Here is a 23,402-nt window from a genome sequence, read left to right as displayed (position 1 = left end):
GAGATAGTGACTTGACCTATTACCACAATATTAATAGTTTCTGCTTCACCTCTAGTAAGAGGAAAAACTCTGGCTGGCACGAGCTTGTCATCATTCTTTTGATCCTTCAACTTTGGGCAATCCTTTTTAATGTGTCCTTCTTCTCCACAGTTGAAACAACCTTTCGTCTTATATTTGCATTCTCCTTAATGCTTCCTCTTGCAGATAGGGCACTGGGGATATTCCACGTATGGCTTCTTATTCCCATTACTTTCTAACACAATCTTATTCTTTTTATCGGCCTTTTGATTTTGACCACCGTCATGTTTTCGTTTGTGGTTGTTCTAGTCATTGTTATTCCTTTTGGCGTCCCTTCTGGCCGCACCTTCCTTCCAGATCCTTTCTTCAGCCTGCTTAGCTTCCAAGGCTACCTCTAAATTTTCTACATAAGTGGTTATTCCCCGAATCATCTTCACATCACGGGCTATCATAGGTTTCAATCCCTTCATGAATCTTTGAATTATTAGATTTCAGTGGGTACCATGTCCGCCGCGAACTTAGCCAACCTATCGAACTTCCTGGCATACTCCGTCACAGCCGAATTCCCTTGAGTAAGCGCAATGAATTTGTCCACCCTTGTGGCTATAATCGCAGAACTGTAGTACTTCTTATTGAATACTTTGATAAACTCATCCCAAGTCATAATGTTCACATCTCTAGTCTGCTTTACTATATCCCACCAGATGCGGGCGTCGTTCTTTAGCAAGCTTGAAGCACATGAGACTCGATCTTCGTTTCCCAGCCGCATATGTTCTAGAATGGACTCCACTGATCGAAGCCATTCTTATGCTTCTATTGGGTCTGAGCCGCCATCGAAGTTCGGTGGTTGCTGCTTCCTAAAGTATTCATATACTGCCTCGTAGCGAGGTTCTGCCAACTGTAGCAATTGCACTAGAGAAATGAATTGATGCGCCACTTGTTGATGTTGCCCTAAGTTTATTTGAAACCCTTCTTCCCTTCTCCTTAGCTCTGCCCTAAGACGAGCATTCTCTCTTTCCAAATTTTCTCGAGTAGCAGTAGCTACCGGATCCTCCACTACATTGGGTGCCTTTGGCACTCCTGGGGCTGATGGGAATTCTTCATAGGTAGGGGTGGCGGCTACTCTTCTTCCTCGCCCCCTTCCTCGGCCTCGGCCCCTGCCTTGGCCATTTAGTCTTTCGGATCTTCTTGGTTCCTACTCCATGTGTCTTCTCTGATTCCCCAAAAGAGAAAAGAATTGAAAAACTAAGACAAACAAAACAAAAGAGGGATACAACTTAGCTTATCGTACTACTGTCTATTAGGTCCATCTATCTATAAACATTACCCTATTACAATTAAGTCCAACTCAGGTAAATGGGCCTTAACATTTGAATCTTCCAAGGACGAAGGCTGGGTTCAGTATATCGTACCCACTACTAAGGCCCCCTAACTTTCACTTGGACCCAAAAGACAGGAATTTGAACCCTTGATTTATCAATTGTTATTTATATAAATTGGATCCAATTTAATAATGCAAAGCAAATGGGGCTTCACAAATGGGCTAACCCATAAGAGAGGAATTTAAACTTTACACTTTCAATTGAATCCAAAATTTTCTTAATACTTACTAAACCATGAAACACTAATAAAAGCAAATAACATGTTTTATAAAAAAAAAATAACAACTAATGAAAATATTCTAAAACAACATATAATAAAATTTAATATAACACAAAGAAAACATTACAAACAAATCATTGTCATACACAGGGTCTGCTATTCTTCTTATCTTTAACCTTTGTCCATTGGGCTAATTTCTGAAAATAACACAAAGAAAACATTACAAACAAATTTGGAAAACAAAGTGTATACTTACTTGGTAACGAGTAGGTCCTTTTAGCTATCGCATGTATTTTGTGGGAACGTTCAAGACCAATATAGCTATTTCTCTGATACCACCTATAACACCCTAATTTCTCATAGATTACCGAGAACACAACGTTGGGTCATAATCGTAAATATTGTTCTTTTATTTAATAAAAACTTAAAAAAATAAATACATGGATCCATGGTTTTATAAAAATAAAATACTTGTCTTTAACATAAAAATGAGCAACATTTAAATAAAACAAACTTTAAGATAAGCTTTAAAAAAATAAAAAAATTGGTCCGCTTGATCTTGCTCGACTATATGGTCCCCAACGAATACATCATAAGCTCTTAGGTCCCACTCACCACCGACCTTTCTATCCTTAATTTCTTGAAATAACAACATCATAAGGAGTGAGCTTCTAAGCCCAGTAAAGAAAATACAAACAAGGGTTAGTCATATAATCAAACATAATATATATTCACCAAAGTCATACAAACACAAACATCTAGATCATATCATATCTTAAGTCATAATTCTAAATCATAAATCTAAGTCTTAGATCACAAGTCACAGACTAAGACATAAGTCATAGGTCATAGGTCATATCTCATAAATCATAGGTCATAATTCATAACTATAGGTCATATATCATAATCATAACTTAAAATAACAAGTCAGATATAATAAAAAGATAAGTGCTTATGCAGGGGTGGCAATTAAGCCCCGGACAAAAGTCCATCATACACCAGACATAGGTCTGTCATAATGTTTTGGCAACTGAGCCTACCGAACATAGTCTGTCATACATCATTGGACACCTTAGGTCCAGACACACTTACCCCTTTATTGTACCTAAATTTTTAGGTCATACAAACATAAACTATATCATAGATTACATAAACTAGATCATAATACTAAACTATCTAATTTTCCTTACCAATACCGGGATAATTGAGAACAAATGCAGGACTTTGAACACTCCTAAAACTAGCAATAAAAAAAATGTTGAGTATTTCTAAAGGAAAGAGATGAAAGGAATAGAACTAAACCACCAAGAGGAAAATTACCGAAAAGACACCTTAAGTTCAAAGAACTTAAAAACCTAACCACAAAGCCATAACAAAAGTTAGAACCTGAATGAAAACTAAAGAAACTAAGGAATCAAACAGAATTGAACTTAAGAATAAGGGTACCTTTGTTGACTTTATGGATTGACCTAACTCCAATACTGAAATACTCTAATCCTCACTTCCCCAAGTGTTTGATAAAGCTTAAGAATAGCAAAGATTTTTCCCAACCCAAAGTGTTTATCACTCTTATGGTCTCACTAGCACCTTGGAGTTTGATCACAGCTGAAGAGTAAGTGAAAGGGCTGAGTTCTAAGTCCTATTTATAGAGGTAAGGAATGAAACTAACTCCATTTTGATTTGAATAAAATAATATTTTCAATTGAAGATAATTGAATATTCGTGAATCAGAGGCTGAAGACTCGTCCAAAACTATCATAGGTAGAACAAGAAGATGAAGATACCAATGGGCATTCGAATCCCAATTCTTGACATGTAAAAACGATGGAAGAATTGATGAATCTCATGAAGATCTTGGCTGGGAGTGCGAGTGGGAGAGAGTTGTTTCTTCAAATGTTGAACACCCAAAGCCATTATAGGAACCACATTGTTGTGTCTCACTTTAATTTCTTTTGTCATTTGGGTAAAATCTTTTCGTCATTTGCATCTTTTATCTCCGGAAATGATCTCAGATCACGGAACAAATCCATGTACCAATCTCGAACCTAATTTTTTATTATTTGAATTTGAATAATTAAAAAAACAAAAATAGAGAAAGTGGGTCAAACCAAAGTTGTCACAGTATTATTATTAAACAAAAAAAAATGAAAAAGGATAAATCTTTCTTCACCTTCAAAATAGCAGGCTTAAGGAAGAGGCCATAAGGGAGAGAGTCGAGCTTGATAGCGTGCCTGGTAATCCGAATGGGAAGCTCCTTGTGGAGAAATTGAGCTGAGATAAGAAAATTGCGTTGGGTGGGTTTGGAGCCAAACTCCATCATGTATCTCAAGCTCACCCCTATCTGTTTCATGCACCCCCATTTCTGAACCTCCTCTATCAACCTCTTCAAAAAAGCCTCCAACGCCGCCATCTCCAACCAAGACCAAAGCTCACAAAACTCAACTATCTTTACTACTATTCTTCATACATGAGATGGAGATGGTGGAACTCAAAAAGAAAATCAATTCAATCCAATTCTAGGGTTAGATTAATAAAAAAAAATTATATTAATCATAAAATAAAATAAAAAAAATCAAAATAACCATAGAACAACGCTTATTTTTTCATTTGCCGCTTTCTCTTTTATTTCTATTACTTTACCACTTTTTACATAGTATATATTATAATACATTTTCAAAAGACTTATAATTATGTGTTGTGGAAAGTAGTTTTTGGTGTAGTGAGAAGAATTCATTAACACCCTAAAAAGAAAATTAGTTCATGGAAAATTATAGAAAGAAAAGAAAGAGAATAAAGAGGGAGGAGAGAGAGAAGTAAGAGATATGAGAGAAGAGAGAGAGAAAGAGAGAGAGAGAGAGAGAGAGGAAGAAAGAGATGAGAGAAGAGATACTGAGCTCTAAAATAATCTAAAATATTCTTTTTATTGTGATAAGGTTGTGAAAATAATTTTTTAGATGTTTCAACTTGTTACTTGATAATGCTCCAAAATATATTTTTTTGAATTTCAAATCTCGTAACTCTAGCTTACGTAATCTTGTAGCTCAAATATCACCAAGTAAGGTCTTTGAATAAGCTTTCCAACGCCTCCACGAACACATAAATCGAATATTTGAGTCGGGAGATATTGTCAAAATACTGAAACTATCTCACCTGAAAAATATCTCAGATTTTTCCAACAAATTTAGTTTGAATTCTCCTTTATCTTCTCCAATCAATTCAAATAAACATATTCTATTGAAGATAATATTTCAAATAAATTTTGAAATATTTCTCAAATACATATTTAACAAATGACAACCTGAAAAATACATCAATCACACATAAAACGAACTAAAAATATAAAATGATAATAATAAAACTAAGACTAAAAAGTATTAAAAATCTATCCTATCAAATTCTCCCAAACTAAACCTTTACTCACCCTTCAGTCAAGAACACAAAAGGCAAACAAAAAACCAAACTAAAATCCTAAAACAACCAACACAAATGAATCAAGCCAAAAACAATAATTTAAGCTTCTAAATATTGTGAATAACATGCTTATATAATCTTCAGAAAAATCAACCAATAATCCAGAATTTCAATCAAAATATTTTTCCAATTCACTTAAGTCCAAACAAAAATAAAAGCTCTCCTAATCATGATTAGTAAATAAAATGCATTTAAATCAATTCATGCTCACCAATTTTTTTTCATTACAGTATATTAATCAATTATTATCTCATAAGCTTGCTATACTTACTAATCTTCACTAATGTAGACAGCACATGCTGAAAAATCAATAGGACTTTCATAGCTTATAATTGAATGGCTAAGGTAAAGGTAGACGAAAAAATTCATTTAGGCTCAACTATACAATAAGCATACAAACCAAACAAACCAATCTTATGACAAACTTACAAACCCAAACAATCCCAAATGTCCCAATCTTTCTTGCTTTAAGAGAGAATTCATAAACATGATTTTTTTTATGATATTACTCTCCCTGGCAACGGCGCCAAAAACTTGATCGGTAAAATATGATGTGAAAATATACACAATCGATTCAAGTAATAAAATAGTAAGTAAAGTATCGTTCCCATAAGGACTAGCAACCAATTACCAATAATTGCTTTTAAATTTCTATTCGGCTATCAAAAATAGAGTGATTTTTAAACTAAGACTTAAAATTGAAATAAACTTTGCAATAATAAAGATTGATTCAATAATTTAAAACCTATGGTATTAACATCATGAAATTTTCATTCTATCAATTTTACTAATCAGTTCTAAATCTCTTCTTCCTACTCTAATAGCATGTTAACAAAAATCGATTCCTATTCTTTTTCAAGATATAAGATCTCAACCTTTATGAAAGTTTTCTACATCTTTGTGATAAACTTAAACACATAGCAGGCATTAAGCATAGAAACCTGATTGCTACACAAGCCATACAAGTGCTTTTGTCCAATATGTAACCTATGTCTATATAACGATAGCATATTCAATTCGCATCTTTCGAATTTTGAATCAAAATCATAAATCAAGAAAATATTGATCAAGTATTTACTAGCATTAAGAAAACATTATATAGATTAGAATAAAGAAGAAGAATCAATATAACATCATAATAAAATTAAATAGAAATCCAAGTGACTACATTAACCCTTAGATAAAGATTTAGTTCATATCAGACCTAAGAACCATAACATTCAAAGAATTGTTCATAGAAAATACCCTAAAGAACTAAGATGAAGAAGAAATATAGAGAACAATAAACAGATAAAATGTAACGCCCTGGTTACCCTAGAACAGTTACGGTGAACGGTAGACCGAAAAATTAACTCGCTACCCGAGTCCTTTGGTCAAAAACGTGCTCTAAGTGTAACTAACGGGTTAAGGTATAAAACTAATAAAAAGGAAATGGATATTTTCATTACAAACTGCTCTGCAGAGCTAATCAAAACATTGACAAGTTGTTCTCAGTACAAAATGGTCATTACTGTTTTAAATTTACAATCCCGCCGACCTAAGCGGCAAAAATAGGGTAACCCCCTAGTTCCTCTGAGAACTCCTTGGCTGTGATGGTCAAGCGGCCGCATATGTACACATCACCACCTAAGCTCTCCACTCAAGGCTAGGTGAGCTTTTCTTTTCCTTTACCTACACCACATAGCACCCATGAGCCAAAGCCCAGCAAGAAAACATAACACAATACATAAACATTATCAAATGATTATCATCATAATCACACTGAGCATAAAGCTTTCAAACAACTGAGTGAACATCACATGAGGTCCTGATAAACCATACTGAGTGACTGACAAGCAAGTCACTAATTCAAGTGGAAGAGTGGCTGCTAAGTAAGCCACTAGCCTTCAACAGGTTCTGATAAACCGTATTGAGTGACTGACAAGCATGTCACTGTTTCAAGTGGGAGAGTGGCTGCTAGGTAAGCCACTAGCCTCCAAGCGCTTATTTCATTCATCGACCCTCGAGGTCGGTCTGGCATTAATGCTCTTTGAGTCATTCAATGCTGATAGTCGATTAGATCTAATCTTTGTTGGCTCGCGTTAACACGCTAAGGCCGTCCTGACTAATGAGTCAGCGCAATGTGACCAGTGCCCAGTACCACTGCCGAACCTGACTAATAAGTCACAGCTTCACAGTTGATACTAGCACCTTTGCCAAATCTGACTAATGAGTCAGTACCATGCACAAGTGAGCAACATATGCTAAGCATTCTATAATCAATCCATGTCCATATTTACACAACTAACATGCCTCATGAATATCCATGCATGTCACGCTTGGGGTGCAGTTTTCTTACCTCTGGTTCGAGCTAGAACGAATAAAAGAATGACCCCTGAGAACGATCAACCTTTTGGTCCTTTAGCGCTTACCTGGTCATAACCAATTATGGGATTCCATCAATAAAATGAATAATAAAAGGTTCCCAAACCAAAACCTAACCTCCGAGACATCAAACACTACTCAACCAGGTAGTAGGTTTGACCCTGAGGCCTTAGGCTTGAATCCCCATGCTAGAAACACCATTCTGGCCAAAATTGCCCTAAGGGCCGCGACGCGCCCCTCAGACAGAGACAACCCTCTCTGCCAGACGCCAAGGGCCGCGCCACACCACAGCCATGCCGTGGCGCCCAGCCCAGACCAGCCAAAAAGGCTGCACGCACCAACAATCCTCCCCTGCGTTTTTCCTCTGAAACCAGCCCTTCAAACCAACCCAAAACCTCCTCCAAACACTCAATTTAACCCCTAAACATCACCCATAACTCTCCCTCATCAAAACCTGAACTAACATCAACCAAAACCTCTTCAAATCCACACTTCCACCAAGAAATCAAAAGCTGAAACTCAAAACTAAAACAGGGTATAACCAAAAAGTTAATGGTTAAAACTTACCTCAAACCTGGAATTAAACCCTCTCTAATGGCTGAACCAAGTCTACAACCTCAACCCCTTGATTTCCTAGCTTGAAACCTCACTTTGAGCTCAAAAACACCAAAGAGGAAATGGAGGAAATGGATGTACGGGAAGGAGGATTTCTTACTCTGTTTTTCTGTTCTGTTTCTACAGCCATCCAAAGCCATATAAATCCAAACTCAAATGACTAAAATACCCCTAGGTCTTTTAAGGCTTCTAAAACCATCTCAAGGGTAAAATTGGTACTTTCCACATATCCCGTTAATCTCATTATTCTCAAACACCAATAATTCACATCCCGTTACCCTTTAATGCCCGGTAACACTCTAATCATTAAAAACACCCCGAGACTCACCCCGAGCCCCGAGCTTAAGCCTGTTATGACCAAACCGATAATTAACATACCATGATCATCTCATGCCGAATGGCTCGAAAAAACCCACATCATAATGTGGTCTTAAAATATATCACCAACATGCATCCAAATAAACAATTTACCCTCAACGGGCCAAATTACCATCACACCCCTGTGATTAAAAATATGGACTCACATGCATGCATTTCACATCATATTATAATATAATCAACATATACATGCATTTTATCAATTAATAACATAATTAAGCAAGTATGGCCCTCCCAGCCTACTATCACACCGTTAAACATATCGGAGAATTCGGGGCATTACATAAAACAAGTAGTCTCCTTAGGGTTTGTTTCTCCTTCAGAAATCATCATAATGATGCTTAAATAGTAATTTGTGTTTTGGATGTGAAATCCCACTTTTGCCCCTGCATAAAATGCCATTTTCTGTGAAATACGCCACTCAAGCACCGCGACTCTATAATGAGGCGACGCGGCCCATGTCCAAAATATGGAATTCTCTTATCTCTGTCTTGTTCAAGCTCCGCGGCTCTAATAGACCTGCGTCATGACCCAAATTCAGCGTCGTGGCCCTATTGACCTCTCTGTCTAATCGTAGCGTCACGGCTCTAACTCCAAGCGTTGTGGTTCAAATGTCTTTTTTCACCAAAATCCATCTTTTTGACAGCAAATGCAGCCATTTATCAATTACGTGAAATATTATCAAACACGGGCAACTAAACGTCATACTACAGAAAAATTTATTGAATAAACCTCAAAAATTAAATAAAATAACCCTTTAAAACACTATATAAACTACTCTATCAGTATGTTTGTTATGAAGTTCATGGAGTGGATTGTAGAGGAAGAGTCACCCCCGAATTCCTATGTAAGTTTCTTCCCATTTAATTGATATTAAGTAAACGTCATATGAAGTAAGATTCAAATAGCAGTTTCAGTTTTTGAGTGCCTTGGTTTAATTTTGCAGAGGGTGGAGGATGCTGATAGACTAGAAATTGCAATTGATATTTTAATATGCGATTCCAATAAGCTCAGGGTGGAAGTGAATGGTATGGCATCTGCTTATTATAAAGGTTGTTTAGCTAACGTTGATCAATCCCCAACTTTAAAGAAGCCTCTTGTTAACCCCAAAACATTCAGCTGTACCTCCCATGTTGTCAACAAAAAAAGCTACAAAAAAACACTGGTCAAATCTTGGTAAGAGGAAGACGAAGAAACGATTTAAATAACCAATGATTAGGCTCCCTTTTGCAATAGGCCTACTAGTATCATTTACCAATATCCAAGGAGGACATCATCCTATTAATTTTTTATGTGGAAGTTGAAAAATCTGCAGCCCAAAATAAGAATATGTAGGATGGCACAATTAAAGACCCCAGCTCACCCAACGTCCAATATGAATAACTAACAAACTTTAACCCTTGGGTTGGACTTGTATTTTCCTTTTACTCATCTTGGAGGCCCATTATTTTTCTATTTCATTAAACCCAGATAAAGAATAACAAAAGAGAGTCGCACTATTTTTTATTGGTATAGTCTATGATGATTGTAATGGGTGGGGATTTTTTTGGCCATTCTAATAACCCTTAATGTTAGGGAATTAAGTCGTACGTTATAAATTACCAACTTAAAATGCTTCATAAACAAACATTGAACATAAAGACAAGTATCCACTAAAGAGATCTAACATAACCATTTACCTTTCAATCTAATTTGTTGGTTGTTAATCCACTTTTATTAAACAATCACTGTACATATATATATATATACAACTTAATTGATAATAAAATCATTTTTAAAGAAGACAATGGTGAAGACTCACCAAAAAATAGATTTTACCAAATTTATGGCAACAAAATGACTACACTCCATGGTTAGGGATATGGATATCCATATTTTGATAGCATATGTTCAATTTTGTGAATTTACTTTTAAATGGAAAACGTGTTATAGGAAGGATATCTCCTTCAATTAATTTTTTTTCTGGGCATTGGGAAAAGGAAGTATAAATCAAAGACATGCACTAATAATTACTTATTCGACAGTGTATCCCACAAAATAAGACCTAGACCATCATGAATACTTATATGAATTTGAATAAATTCCTGACATTGAGTAAAATCCATCAATATATTGTATTATGTCCACCTACTCATGAAGTAGCAAAACTACTCTGTTAATATGTGGTACAAATTGGAAAAGTAGAAAGCATGGTCTCACCCTCACTATAATCGAACAACTCTCATTTGACTATCATAATAATAGAAAAATGCCTCATCAATACTTTTAAGCGAATGACTTCTTCTCTTCCTAATTAAAAATTAGAGGTGTGACTTTACTCCTATGGAATGGTGGTCTATATTCAACAAATATTGTAACACAACAAGTTTAACAGAAATTTATAATTTACAAACCAAAACTTTGGTTACAGAAGGATTTCAGATAGAAAAATATGATTACCAAGTATATCTAACTAAATAAAATATTGAAATAAACAACCTTTTTCAAGATTCTTAGTACAGGTGGTTATCCGCTTCAACCATGCATGGACATCTTATGGCTAACCATGTTATTCATTCTTTGATCTAGGTATTCTTTGTACCGAGTAATGGCCTCCTTCTTGAGATGGTCTACCACTTCGGAAAGTCATTCATACTGTGCTCTACTCCTCGTATGAGTACGAAGCATCATATATCAATTCTTCTAAATGTTTCGTCTTCTCTCTAAGCTCTGCCTCCAACTCCAATATGATGTCTTTCATATTCTTGTTATGCTCCTCCAATATACGTTTATCCCGACTAATAGAGAAAATCTCGTACTCCTTCTCATGTAATGTTCTCTTTAGATTGTTAATGTATTCCATATGTTTGGGAGGGAGGATTGTGATTCTCTGTTGGAACAATTATTCGCCGTCGGGGAGATCTGCTTGCAGTCGGGATAACCATTCAAATTTGACGAATTGAGAGAAGAGCTAGAATCCATAACCAAGTCCAGCAACCAAGAAAAATATCAATATATTGAAATTTGATTCAAGTCCTGCAACCAAAAAAATAAAAATATATATTGATACATTGTATTTGGATTACAAATTAAATTCTTTTATCAAGTGAGAAAGGTTCAGTATGTTTTCTATTCCAACTACCTGCTCTATATTAGTTATAAAAAAAATACATGCTTTATATCTTCAAATAGTGAACTTGATGAGACATCTCAATTATATCTAGGCACCATAACTTGGGCCCATGTGTAGTACCACACTTCTTGTACTACACTTCTTATACCACACATAACTTGTAAAAGTGCAGAAAGATATAACAAATAGAACATCATCTGTACACTACCTAGGTGGGCCCTACTATGATTGCCTCCATGTGCTCTTATTTTGAATTAAGTTTAATGGTTGAAGAAAATACATTTAACGCCCAATTTCATATATATGGGGTCCATAAGCCCAATAATTTATTTTTATTTTTGAAAAATTAATGGTGTACTGATTACTTTAATTCTATATATTAAGAGTCAAATTGCAGTCAACGATTGACTCACTCCCATAACGGAATTATTTAGAATTTTTTTGTCAAGTGATGTCATACATTATGGAAGTAGCTAAGACTACGAGAAATGTAAACCTGTGAACTATTCAAGTAACTAGAAAATTTCACTGCTGTTATCACCTAGTTTGGATCGTTTGCAGTATATGGTGCCTCACTTATTGATAAATCAGATATCATTACAAAGTATAACTTATACACGAGTTACCATATTCTAACATGGGATACATGAACTCCCTAGGCAACAACTTATATTAAAATAGATGTGTAGGGCTTGTGTTGTGTTCAACCTTTATCTTAATTATTCTCTCTCTTCACTTTTGTTTTTGTTTTCTATCTATCATGGATCATACACCTTCTAGTGATGGTAATGTATTTGGCTGCCCATACTTTGATGAATTACGACTTGAGCAAATGGAATACATCAACTACATATTGATGGAGAACGTGAGGTTGGCAACCGAGTAGAGTGAGTTCGAGAATATGTACAATGCTACAACCATTCAAAAATCTACTCTATAGTCACAGATACATATGATAGAATTGGCTTTAGGAGTGTTTCATAAGAAGTCCGTGGAAATGGTAAGTGAATGGAGAAAACACCTCCAAGCCATGGCTGGAACGATGGAAGAGCTCTGTACCGTACACCTCGCAAAGTCCACAACTAACATCCAAAGTCAAAAGCTACCCACATAGTAGTTACATATTTATAATTATATATTATGTGCATTGTAGTAGTGCCTATGTGTTTTATATGATTTCCTGTCCTTGGATTGAACGACCACGCTAGTAGGATGTTCCTTTTGGCTTCAAAAGTTGTATTGTTACTTGTCTGTTTTAAGGAGTTGACAAAACTCATTTCCTTGTTGTGTGTAAGACCAACCCTTGTCCATGGTGAATGTTTACTTGTTCCTAGTCTAAGATGTCATGTGGCTATTATAAATATTTAATGTGACTGTTTGTTATGAAGAAGTTTTTTTTTTATTTTCTCTTTACTTAATCACAAGATCATCTAACCATTGAAGTCATGTAATGTAGATCATTTTTAAACTGACTTTAGCACCAATATAGTTTATGTAAATTAGTTTCAAGATATTTTCAATAAATTTACTTAAATAAATCAACCACTTTCCATAAGCTGTCCATTTGAAACAACAATTAATTCAACATAACAGGTCACAACAAACCACAACCATCCATAGGTATTATTTTGGCGGGAATGTAGTGAACACCATGGACCTTTGACAATGCTAACTATGCTAACTATGTATATATATATATCATACTCCCTTAAGTGAACCAACTCAAGTGAAAACATTGCCCCACATACTACTATCTTTGTTCCTAGCATTACCCAACCATGTCATCCTCGAAGTTATGCGTGAATTCATTCCCTAAGGAGGTTAAAGTGAAAATAGAGATTGAATCACCAACCAAACAATTTCCCATTCCATCCCTTATTCAATCCACTCCCACTCCACCTCTATCCCCCAAAACTAGTGAAATCACTCCCCACCAAAATCGTTCCTCATTTAGTCTGGGTTATACAATCTCTCCAAATCAAGGTGGGAAGAAAACACCAAAGGTCGAGTTTAGAGGGAGGAGTAAAAATTGCTTGAAAAGGGACATGAAGATTAAGAAGCTAACGACTTTCAAAAATATTGCTACTAAGAAAGGCAACACTTTAAGGAAGAATTCAATGGACAATATGTCTTGCCTTTTTCAGCAGCGCCAAATCATTGATCATGTTGGTTCCATGGTGAAATGTCAAGAGACACTTAGTGGTGAGTTATGTGTTGAAGCTACTCATTCACCAAATAGACAAATACCACAGACATTATCTTGCTGGACTGATGTTTCTAAGTGTAGTGCTTTTTGTTATATGTTAGTGCCTTAGTACATGGGACTACTATGATTCCCATCTTTCTTTTTTATTATGTTTAAGTCCATGTCCTCTTTTTTATTAATTCTTGTAACTATGTGCACTTACTGAGATTACCCTAACCAATGGTATTCGGTAATGGAAGTACCTATTAAAGGTCTTTTGAAGTCATGTTTTAGTTATATGGTCTTCTTGATCATTGTTGTTAAAAGTTTGATGTGTGTATCATGTCCTTGGCTTGATCTTTGTTATTGAAATGTCTTTTTGCAAAAGCTTTGTTTTTTTTACGTGGCAAGATTCACAATGAAGTTCACATAGATAGATCAACTAAATCACAACTGAAATTGCAATTTTAAAAAACTTAAGAGGATCTATATTTATATTGTTTTACAATAGTTTTAGAGCAAAGTGAAGTAAAAGGCATGTTCGAGTACTAGACATAATGACAGTTGTATAAATATAATAGGTACATATTTAAACACCTCATCCATCATATTGATTGTGATATATTATTGTACACATGTTTTAAGCTTTTTTTGGGCCTAGGAAATGCTAGGTCAACTCCTTCCATAGTCAAACTTGTATATAAAATATAAAAAATTTAAATAATAAAAAAATGTTCTTTTGACAATAATATACGAAAATGACAATGAAAATTTCATCAGCTTCGAGGGTTATTACAATGTCCTAGTGTGTTCATTTACATCTTTTTTTTAATTTAGATTTGTTCATAAAAAAAAAACTTTCATTTATAACTTGATGATTATTAGATTTACCAATCTTAAAAATTCTCCTTGCTTAATACAACATAATTTTTTTCTATAATTATTTTTTTCAATTATCAGGTAGACAATTACAAACATAAGATATGGAGAATGACATGGCTTCAACACTTGCACAACTTAAAATATGCAACAAGCAGCAAGGGGATTTGTCAAAACAAGACATCATAGCCAAACACCTCCCAAGTCTCGATAAATGGGAAGATTTTTTTTTTCTGAATACTCGAAATGGATGTGGTTTAGTGTTGGCAAGGAAGATGTTCAACGTGACCATGAAAACAACGAGAAGCAACAGAAATGGGTTTGCTCAAGCCAAGATTTTCGACGCAACAAGTGGACAAACCTTCTAAACTGTAAGAAAAAATCAAGACTTATCACAGGAATAGAGTACCTAGCACTTATACGCGTGAACTTGGATAGGACGGACAACACTTGGGTGGCAAAAGACTTCAATCTGAAACATAATCATGAGTTAGCTTCGAAGATGGAGTTGCTTTTTATGCGATCTAATCGAGTTGTACCAGAGTTAATTGGTGCCAAGGTAATGTCAATGCAATGATCAGGTATGCGCACCTACCACATATTAAATCACCTAGCACAAGAAAGAGGAGGACATGAGTATGCTCCCTTCCTGAAAAAGGATCTTTATAATTGGATTGGTTAGCATAGAGAAATTGAAGACGATGAAGAAATTGACGCTAAAGGAGCATTGAGGTACTTGGAATGTGTGGGGCGCCCTCATCTTGAATTTTTTGAGACACACACATTCGATGTAGAAAATAGGTTGTCATACCTATTTTGGGCTTATGGAATTTCTCGTCGTTATTATGCTTGTTTTGGAGACATTATGGCTTTCGACACAACATATAATAAGAATGCGTACAAAAAGCACCTACTCATCTTTGTTGGGTCGAATCACCATTACAGGACAATAGTTTTTGCATTGCTTTATGAAGATACCGAAGAGACATATATTTGGGTTTTAGAGGAATTTCTAGACTGCATGAAAAACAAACCACCTACTATAGTTCTCACAGATGGTGATCTTGCTATGGCGAACACAATACATAAAGCTATGCCAACTTATGTTCATTGCTTGTGTGTTTGGCATCTCCAGAATAATGTAACTATTAATGCGCCTCATCCTATTTTCAAGTCCAGGTTTAATGAACTACTTTATCAATATTGTACCGAGGAAGAGATTGAGGATACATGGAATAGCATGGTTTCAGAATTTGAGTTTGAGGATAGTTGATGGGAAACAACAACCTACAATAATAGGAGGAGTTGGGTTGAATGTTTCTTACGAGGAAATTTCTTTAGGGGCTAAGAACTACTCAAAGATTAGAATCAATTAATTTCTACTTGTCTCACTTCCTTATGAGCCAAGTAGAAAAATCCATACAGAGTATTCATCACATAGAAAAGATATAAGACTTCATCAACAACCATAGTATGCCACTGTTACCATCGAATGTCCTCCAACAATACTGTGAACAATGTGGCTTCGATTTTTATGAGGAACAGGAACAAAAAGGTCGAGGAACAGATCACGAGTGCTCTGCCATACTCAGTGGACTCGACTGATGTCTCCATACTTTAGGCTTTACTCAATGATATGTTTCCCAAAGGGACTTGTACAAACTAGGGTGCTCTACCATAGTGCCTATGGCCACTTAAATTGTACATGTGTGTTGTTTGAGTCAAATGGAATTCCATGTCGCCATATATTTTCAGTTATGAAGCACCTCAACATACCATGCATTCCCCAATCTCTTCATAAGTATTGGTGAAAGAAGAATTCAAAAAACATGAGGGTTAAATAGTTTAAATAGTTTTCCCCACTCTAGGATGCCACCCAGTGTGTTAGTTTGTACAAGATGGGGATCTTTAACTTCAAGATTCAATGCAATGGGATACTATGCCACAAAACATAATGAAACTTATGAAGAGGCAGTGAATGAAATGTCACGTATAGAACATAAATTTAAGTCAATGTCGGTCGAGCTCGAATCTAAAGGTGAAATTTCAAATATAGCTCCTACCGATGGCCCTCACAGCCCTCCCATAGAGTATTCTGAGACCCAACTATGGTAGGAACGAAGGGGAGGGAACCAAACAAATCAAAATCAAAAGAGAATGACACAGAGAAAAGGAGTTCCATGAAAAACAAGTATCACAACTGCAACTAGTTATGACATAATAGTGCTACTTGCAAATTTAGTCCCACAGCTCACACAACACAAAATGATTATCAACCTCCATGTAATAGTCCACCTGCTGAAGCAGAACCATGGCTAGACCTCATGCAACCTCAAGCGAGCTTTGTTGGAGACAAAAATCTTAAATTCCAGCAGTGGTATAATAATATTCCCACTAGTTCTAATCTTGGTCCTGGTTTGGATGATAATAGTCACTTGAACTAAGCATTTTGTTCTAGTATGGTTATATATGTGAGAAAATTAAAGTTGCTTTAGTATCCTAGTTTATGAATGATTGACGTCAATAATTTTAATTACATACTATATACATAGGAATATGGTATATTTTTCCATGCACATTATTAACCTAATGCGACTACCCATTGGTTGCCCATATTTTTAAACAAAAAAACTCAATCGATGCTCAGACACGTGGAAAATTAATTATGGTTCCATTGACTTAACTTACTCCAGCGTACCCAAGCATGAAACTAGAGCTTCATTTACAATTAATATTTAAAATTGCACCACCCACTTTTAAGGTGTATAAATTTTCAGTTTCTTATAAAACTTCTACAAACCTATGGATAGTAGGGTCTTGGTAGATGTTTAGTTGCCTAAAACTAGCAATGAGCCTATGATGTCTATGAAGCTAATCTAAGTATATTTTGACAACAGATTCAACTTTACCCAATACAAAACATAAAAAGACTCCTTTATGGATATGAAAGATGTATCTATGAAAAGTAAAGTCCCATGAACACATAATTTAAAATTCTAAACAAGGTTAGTCCCACATAATTAACGATAAACAGTATTCCAAACAAAAGTGCTAATTGAAAATCTGTACACACCCCTATAGTAATACGCTACTTAATGGTTACACGTAATATTTAAAATATTATACAACCCATAATTTAGTTATAAACATTGGTTTCTCATTCACTGTTGCTTGGAAGTTGAATATAAAAAAACTAGTGCACCAGCCTCATCCTCCATGTTGAACATAGAACAAGCACATGTACGCCCCACAACACAGATGATCTTGATCAAGTTCGTCGATCCATTGGCCCATCACGGCCCACTATATTATTTACTTTCAGATGAAGATACTCTTCATATCTACTCACCACTTCCATCTTAAGATCCTCTACTGCTTGGGACATATGTTGACACTCATCCATGAAAACACCCGACCTAAGTTCTTCTAATTTCTTCGCCTTAACTTCCAATACTGCTTCGTCTTAATGTGTGTAATCATATCTTTCAGAGAAATGGTTCTTTGTTCCAACATACATTTATCAAACTTTATAAAAAAAAATCACTTTCCCTTTGCTCCAATTTCTCATGCATATCATTGATGTATTGTATAGGCTCCGGGGGCAGGCTTGTTACTCTATAGTGAGTAAACTCTTCCCACTCCGGCAAGCGAGTCAAGTGATGAATCAAAATCCATTGTCAAGGCCCGCAACAATTGGTCAAGATAAATATGTTCAATTGAGAAATCAATATGGAAGACTAGATATTTTGAAGAGTGCAGTACGTGATCATTTATTGTGTAATAGGTGTTAGTCAAGAAGCAGGGTAAGTGTAGATGATGTGGGCTCGTAGTATCTATAGGGTATAGTAAAGTAATATTTCTATAATAGGACATGCTAGAATTTGTTGTATTCAAAGTTAAAATTGTAGTCCTCACCCATTATTTTGTTCAACTGTTCATCCTACTTATTAAGTACAACGATCATGGTGGTGGGAATATGTAATGACCAGACTAACTTAAAGACCTTGGACCATTAAAACTACTATGCATAACTACAATTTTGGAATACATACATAAAATAATAGAACTTTATTATAAAAATCCAAAATACAGGATCCCATTGTTATTACATAAAGAAAACAAAACCATTAATTAATTGTTCAAATACTAAATGTGGAAATAAAACATAAATACATAATTAAAAAGACTTGAAACAAAACGTCATCCTCGATCTTTCCCATTAGTCCATTCATTCAGTCCTCTCCCAATACACATGCCAAAGTTTCCATGATTATGTCTCGCCTTCCAAGCTTATTTTCCTACACCATCTAAAATAAAAAGGAATGAACCTAATGCCCATTAAGGAAAATCTACTAAAACATATCATAAAACATAAGACTAAAAAACATAAATCATAAAATTGTATGACGTCAAAACGTAAATCATAAAACATAGGACTACAATATTAATGGCTATTAACTCATTACCGTAGTATGTGATAAAACCATCTAGGTCCTCTGTTTACTAATCGAGGTAGTTTAGATCAAAACATATTAGATGATAAACCATCTAGGTCCTCTGTCTACTAATCAAGGTAGGTTTAATCATAACTCTAATATACGATAATGAAAAAAATCTTGGAATTTATATGCTATCTAAGCAACTATATTTCCCAAGTGACTACAACATAAAACATATACATACATATATACATAAACATAACATAGCATATAAATATATCATAACACATACAATCTAACTTATTTTCCTTACCTTGAGTGTGGAGAGAAAAAGAAAGATAAGAGAATGCTTGCTATAAAAACGTCCAATCAACCTTAAATACAACATAAGATATTTATATTAGAGCTTTATAATAAAACTATACTTTCGAAAAATTTCTAAACCTCATAAAGTCATACCTTCAACCTAGAACCAAAATGATGAAATCCCGAGTCTTCTCTCTAATGTCTATTTCCAACAACAACACCAAGAGTTTGGATATTTTGGGTAGATTTTGGTTATATATTGGCTTGATGGGGTTCAATATTTCGGTTATAATAGGTTTAGAAAGGCAATAGTGTTTAAGGAAAAATAATGAAAATAGAAGAAAAAGATCCGGAGTACTATAAGGACTAGTGTTTAGGCTATGGCTATGTAGAGTGTTTATGGAAAAATGGAGAGAGCTTTGGGACTATGGATTTTGATATGAGAGGTTTTTGAGAGCTTCTGAGTGTGAAAAAAATGGTGAAGGGTAAGTCTCTATTTATAGGGTTCAAACCCCAACTCCCTTCCTTGATTTTCTCCACACTATTCAACTTAAATTTTTGAAATCACACCTTCCATCCACTATATGGTTTTGGCCAGCCTAGTCTTACTCCCTTCTTGTTGCTACATTATCTCCAAGTACGCCACATAGTCTCCATTTGGTTCAAACTTTAGTCAAAGTCCAAACTATTATCCTATATCGCGTAACTCTGGACCCTTCTGTAGTAAAATTAACTTAACTAGGGATGTAGAAGTACGATTTAAGCCCTTTTTATACTGTTGGATATCTAATTAAATTATCTACAACTTTTTAGAAATAATATTTTTCCTAAATCGTAATATAAATAGGTCAAAACTAGGTCCGAAGTTACAACACCCTAAAGTTACGAAAACTACATTTACTTATCTAACTCTTCTTGACACAGTCACTTAATTCAAATTGATCTAATCTTGCCTATCTTTAAAATTAAAAAAAAAAAATCAAATCCTTCCTATTTTTGAGCTAAGCCTAAGACTAAGCTATTTTGGTTTTCATTTTAATTCTAATACTTGGACTTAGTTTAATGCCACATGTTCACTTCTTAATACATCAAATAACATGTGCATTTAAATACTTAATAAAACTATACACTAATTTAATCATATGCTAAAATAATTATAACTATTCAAACTATAATTATTTCTAAGTCATAAAATCATAACTTAAATAATTTAAGCTTAAAGCAATCTTTATTCCACAACTCAAGTCATAATTAAATCTAACCTAAGATCATATTTAAGGAGCTGATAAGAAAATAATAACCTTGGTTATTATAGAATATCCTCAATTGAATTAAAGTGAGTCTCTAAAAATACGAAAGTGCAATCTTTTGTTCACCTAACACATAATTATAATATACTAATTCACCTATTATATATTCAAAATGATTCTACTTTGAGGATATGAGCTATTTAACCTTACATGTATCTTCTCAGTATCAATATGATGGGACGTACACCAAACTCATGGTTAACAAAATAATAATATTGGACAATACATGACACATCCATTTAAAGCAAAATTATGTCCCTATGCACAATTTTTTTTCCATGTAGCAATAATATTAAACTAAACAGTGGCCCCACATGTTTGTTCCATGAATGAGATACGTTTTACTTGAGAAAGTTCTTCTTTGAAGATTTACTCCAAATAAAGCCCAAATAACTTGCAAACCCCCACTAACTGCACACACAAACAACCCAATCTCATTTCCCTTTCCACAATTAGTGTGACTAATAAATATCAACTTCCCTCGGAAGAGAATGTGATGGGAAGCTCCAACAAATATTCAAACGAGGGGGTGGATGTCAACACTTCTGAATTTGGCTCAAAGGAGGATGAAGGCGTGAAAGCAACTTGTGATAGTAGTAGGAACACCTACCTTATGCGTTTACCCGCTTCATGGAACCTTAAAGTGACTGAAGTGGCACCAGGCATCAAGTTAACTACCATCGATCCCCATGGGGTTGTTCCAAAACTGACGTACGAAGAACCAGAAAAGAAAAAACCAGTGGACATGGATCGTATTATTCAAGAGGAGATTCAGAAGTTCGATGAGGTTATGAAAAATGCATAATTAGTTCGTGAAAAAATTGAAAAGAAATGAGTGAACTACAAAACCATTGGTGAAATGCAGGACTCACTATATACTATGGAATTTTTCTTCCAAGAGTTGGAGGATATCGAGTTGTGACAACAATCATGACGCAAAAGTTTAAAAACTAATTCGAATTAGTTCTATGTCGAATTAATTCAAAAGATTATATCATTATCCTTAACCATAAAAGTATGTGGTTTATGTTTGTTGTGTTTTAGCTATCTTGGTTAAAGGTCATGTAGTACCCATTTAAATACTCATTACTGTTTAGTAATACAAAAGAAAATATAGTGAATTGGTACCCTTTTAGTTATATATATTGTAACTCCCTACTAATCCAAGATTGTTACTCTGTGTGTTTAAAAATAGTGCTTAACTCGTTAAGAGAGTCATTTGGACTTAAACATGTAATTAAAGTTCATTAAAGGATTAGGTATTAAAAAATTTGGCCAAAAGAATAATACTCACCACAAGAAATAAAAAAGGGCTTTTACTTTGGATTTTATGCTGGATTCACTTCGATTTTCGCTTAAATTCGCAACCGCAGTAGCTTAGGGCGAAGTATTAAAGTAAATATAAACCAAATTGTAATATAGGCTTTCTACTTCGGTTATTATGTAAAAACCGAAGTAGAAAGTGGGGATTCTACTTCAGTTTTTACATAATAACCAAAGTAGAAAGTTGTGTACACCTCCGCACGGTTCCTTTTTTAATCTTTCTACTTCGGTTATTATGTAAAAACCAAAGTAGAATCCTCACTTTCTACTTCGATATTTACATAATAACCAAAGTAGAAAGCCCCCTCCCTATTTTGTTTTTTTGAATAATTATTTATGATTATTTTAAAATGGTCAAATTCTTAATTTATATATTTTTTTCACTGATTTTTTTTAAAAGGTGGTCTAATTATATATATTTTTGGAATTGGAATTAGTTATGGATTTTTTCTTTATGAAAATATGTTAACTTTCATTAATTATAAATGTCATACATAATCATAAACAGAAGTACTTAACTAAGATAGCTAGCCTTAACATTAATACATTTACATAAAACAAAACTTAGAACTAAAATGGCCGACCAAAGCAGCAAAATCAACCAAAGCCCTAGATTCCCAAAAGAAGTCTTGACCGTGGCAGTCGAGAAGAACACATATGTTCACGTTGCCCCCGAAGCTCTCCAACTCATGGCTGGTCCAACTTTCTTTTGCCTTTACCTATACCAGGAAGCACCCGTGAGCCAAGGCTCAACAAGAAAACCCAAATAGATAAAGTAGATATCCAGCTAGACATTAACATGTACTTCATATGTTATAACCACAACAACTTCACACAGATTTTCCAATCAGTATACAACTCATGCCGAGTAGATGCATATTGCACCCCCACAATGGCCCCGCCACTATGGCAGATATCACACTCCTGTAATGGCCCTGCCACTACGGTCTACATTAGGCATGTAATTCCGATAACGGCCTCACGACCGAGCGATCACAATCACAATCAATCAATACAAACAATTATTGTTAGGTTTTATGCCTTTAATAAAGCCATATTTCTTATGTAACAGGTAATTATTATCAATAAAAGAAGTAGAAATCATTTTGTTTATTCAATTGCATTGTTCGATTGTTTTATTGCATATTTATTCAATTAATACTAACATTCATAAAATCCTTGATGACGCGGTTTTTCGCCAACAGTAGATTAAGAAATCAGATAGGTAGATTAGTTCCAAATTATAAACCATATGAAATAATAAAAACTATCTCGAACACACACAACTTTTACGTGGTCCACAATGTTATTGATTTTCTCTCTCAATTTCTACAGAGTTCTAGTAATACAAAAATGGTCATCCCCTGCCCTGCCCATTATTCCTGATATTTATAGGGAAA

General features: G+C 34.7%; 1 protein-coding gene across 1 annotated transcript; it reads left to right on the top strand.

The window, feature by feature from the left end:
* The first annotated feature begins 9,253 nt into the window (after positions 1-9,253).
* Positions 9,254-15,897, top strand: LOC133779653 (protein FAR1-RELATED SEQUENCE 4-like). Its single transcript, XM_062219588.1, has 4 exons — positions 9,254-9,295; positions 9,395-9,624; positions 14,886-15,183; positions 15,307-15,897. Exons 1-4 carry the CDS (start codon positions 9,254-9,256, stop codon positions 15,895-15,897), a joined length of 1,161 nt encoding a protein of 386 aa, XP_062075572.1.
* Positions 15,898-23,402: the final 7,505 nt, after the last annotated feature.

The sequence above is a fragment of the Humulus lupulus genome, chromosome 5, assembly GCF_963169125.1.
Source record: "Humulus lupulus chromosome 5, drHumLupu1.1, whole genome shotgun sequence".
NCBI classification, from domain to species: Eukaryota; Viridiplantae; Streptophyta; class Magnoliopsida; order Rosales; family Cannabaceae; genus Humulus; species Humulus lupulus.
Note: the sequence above shows the minus strand (reverse complement) of the source record. Positions and strands in the feature narration are given on the sequence as shown.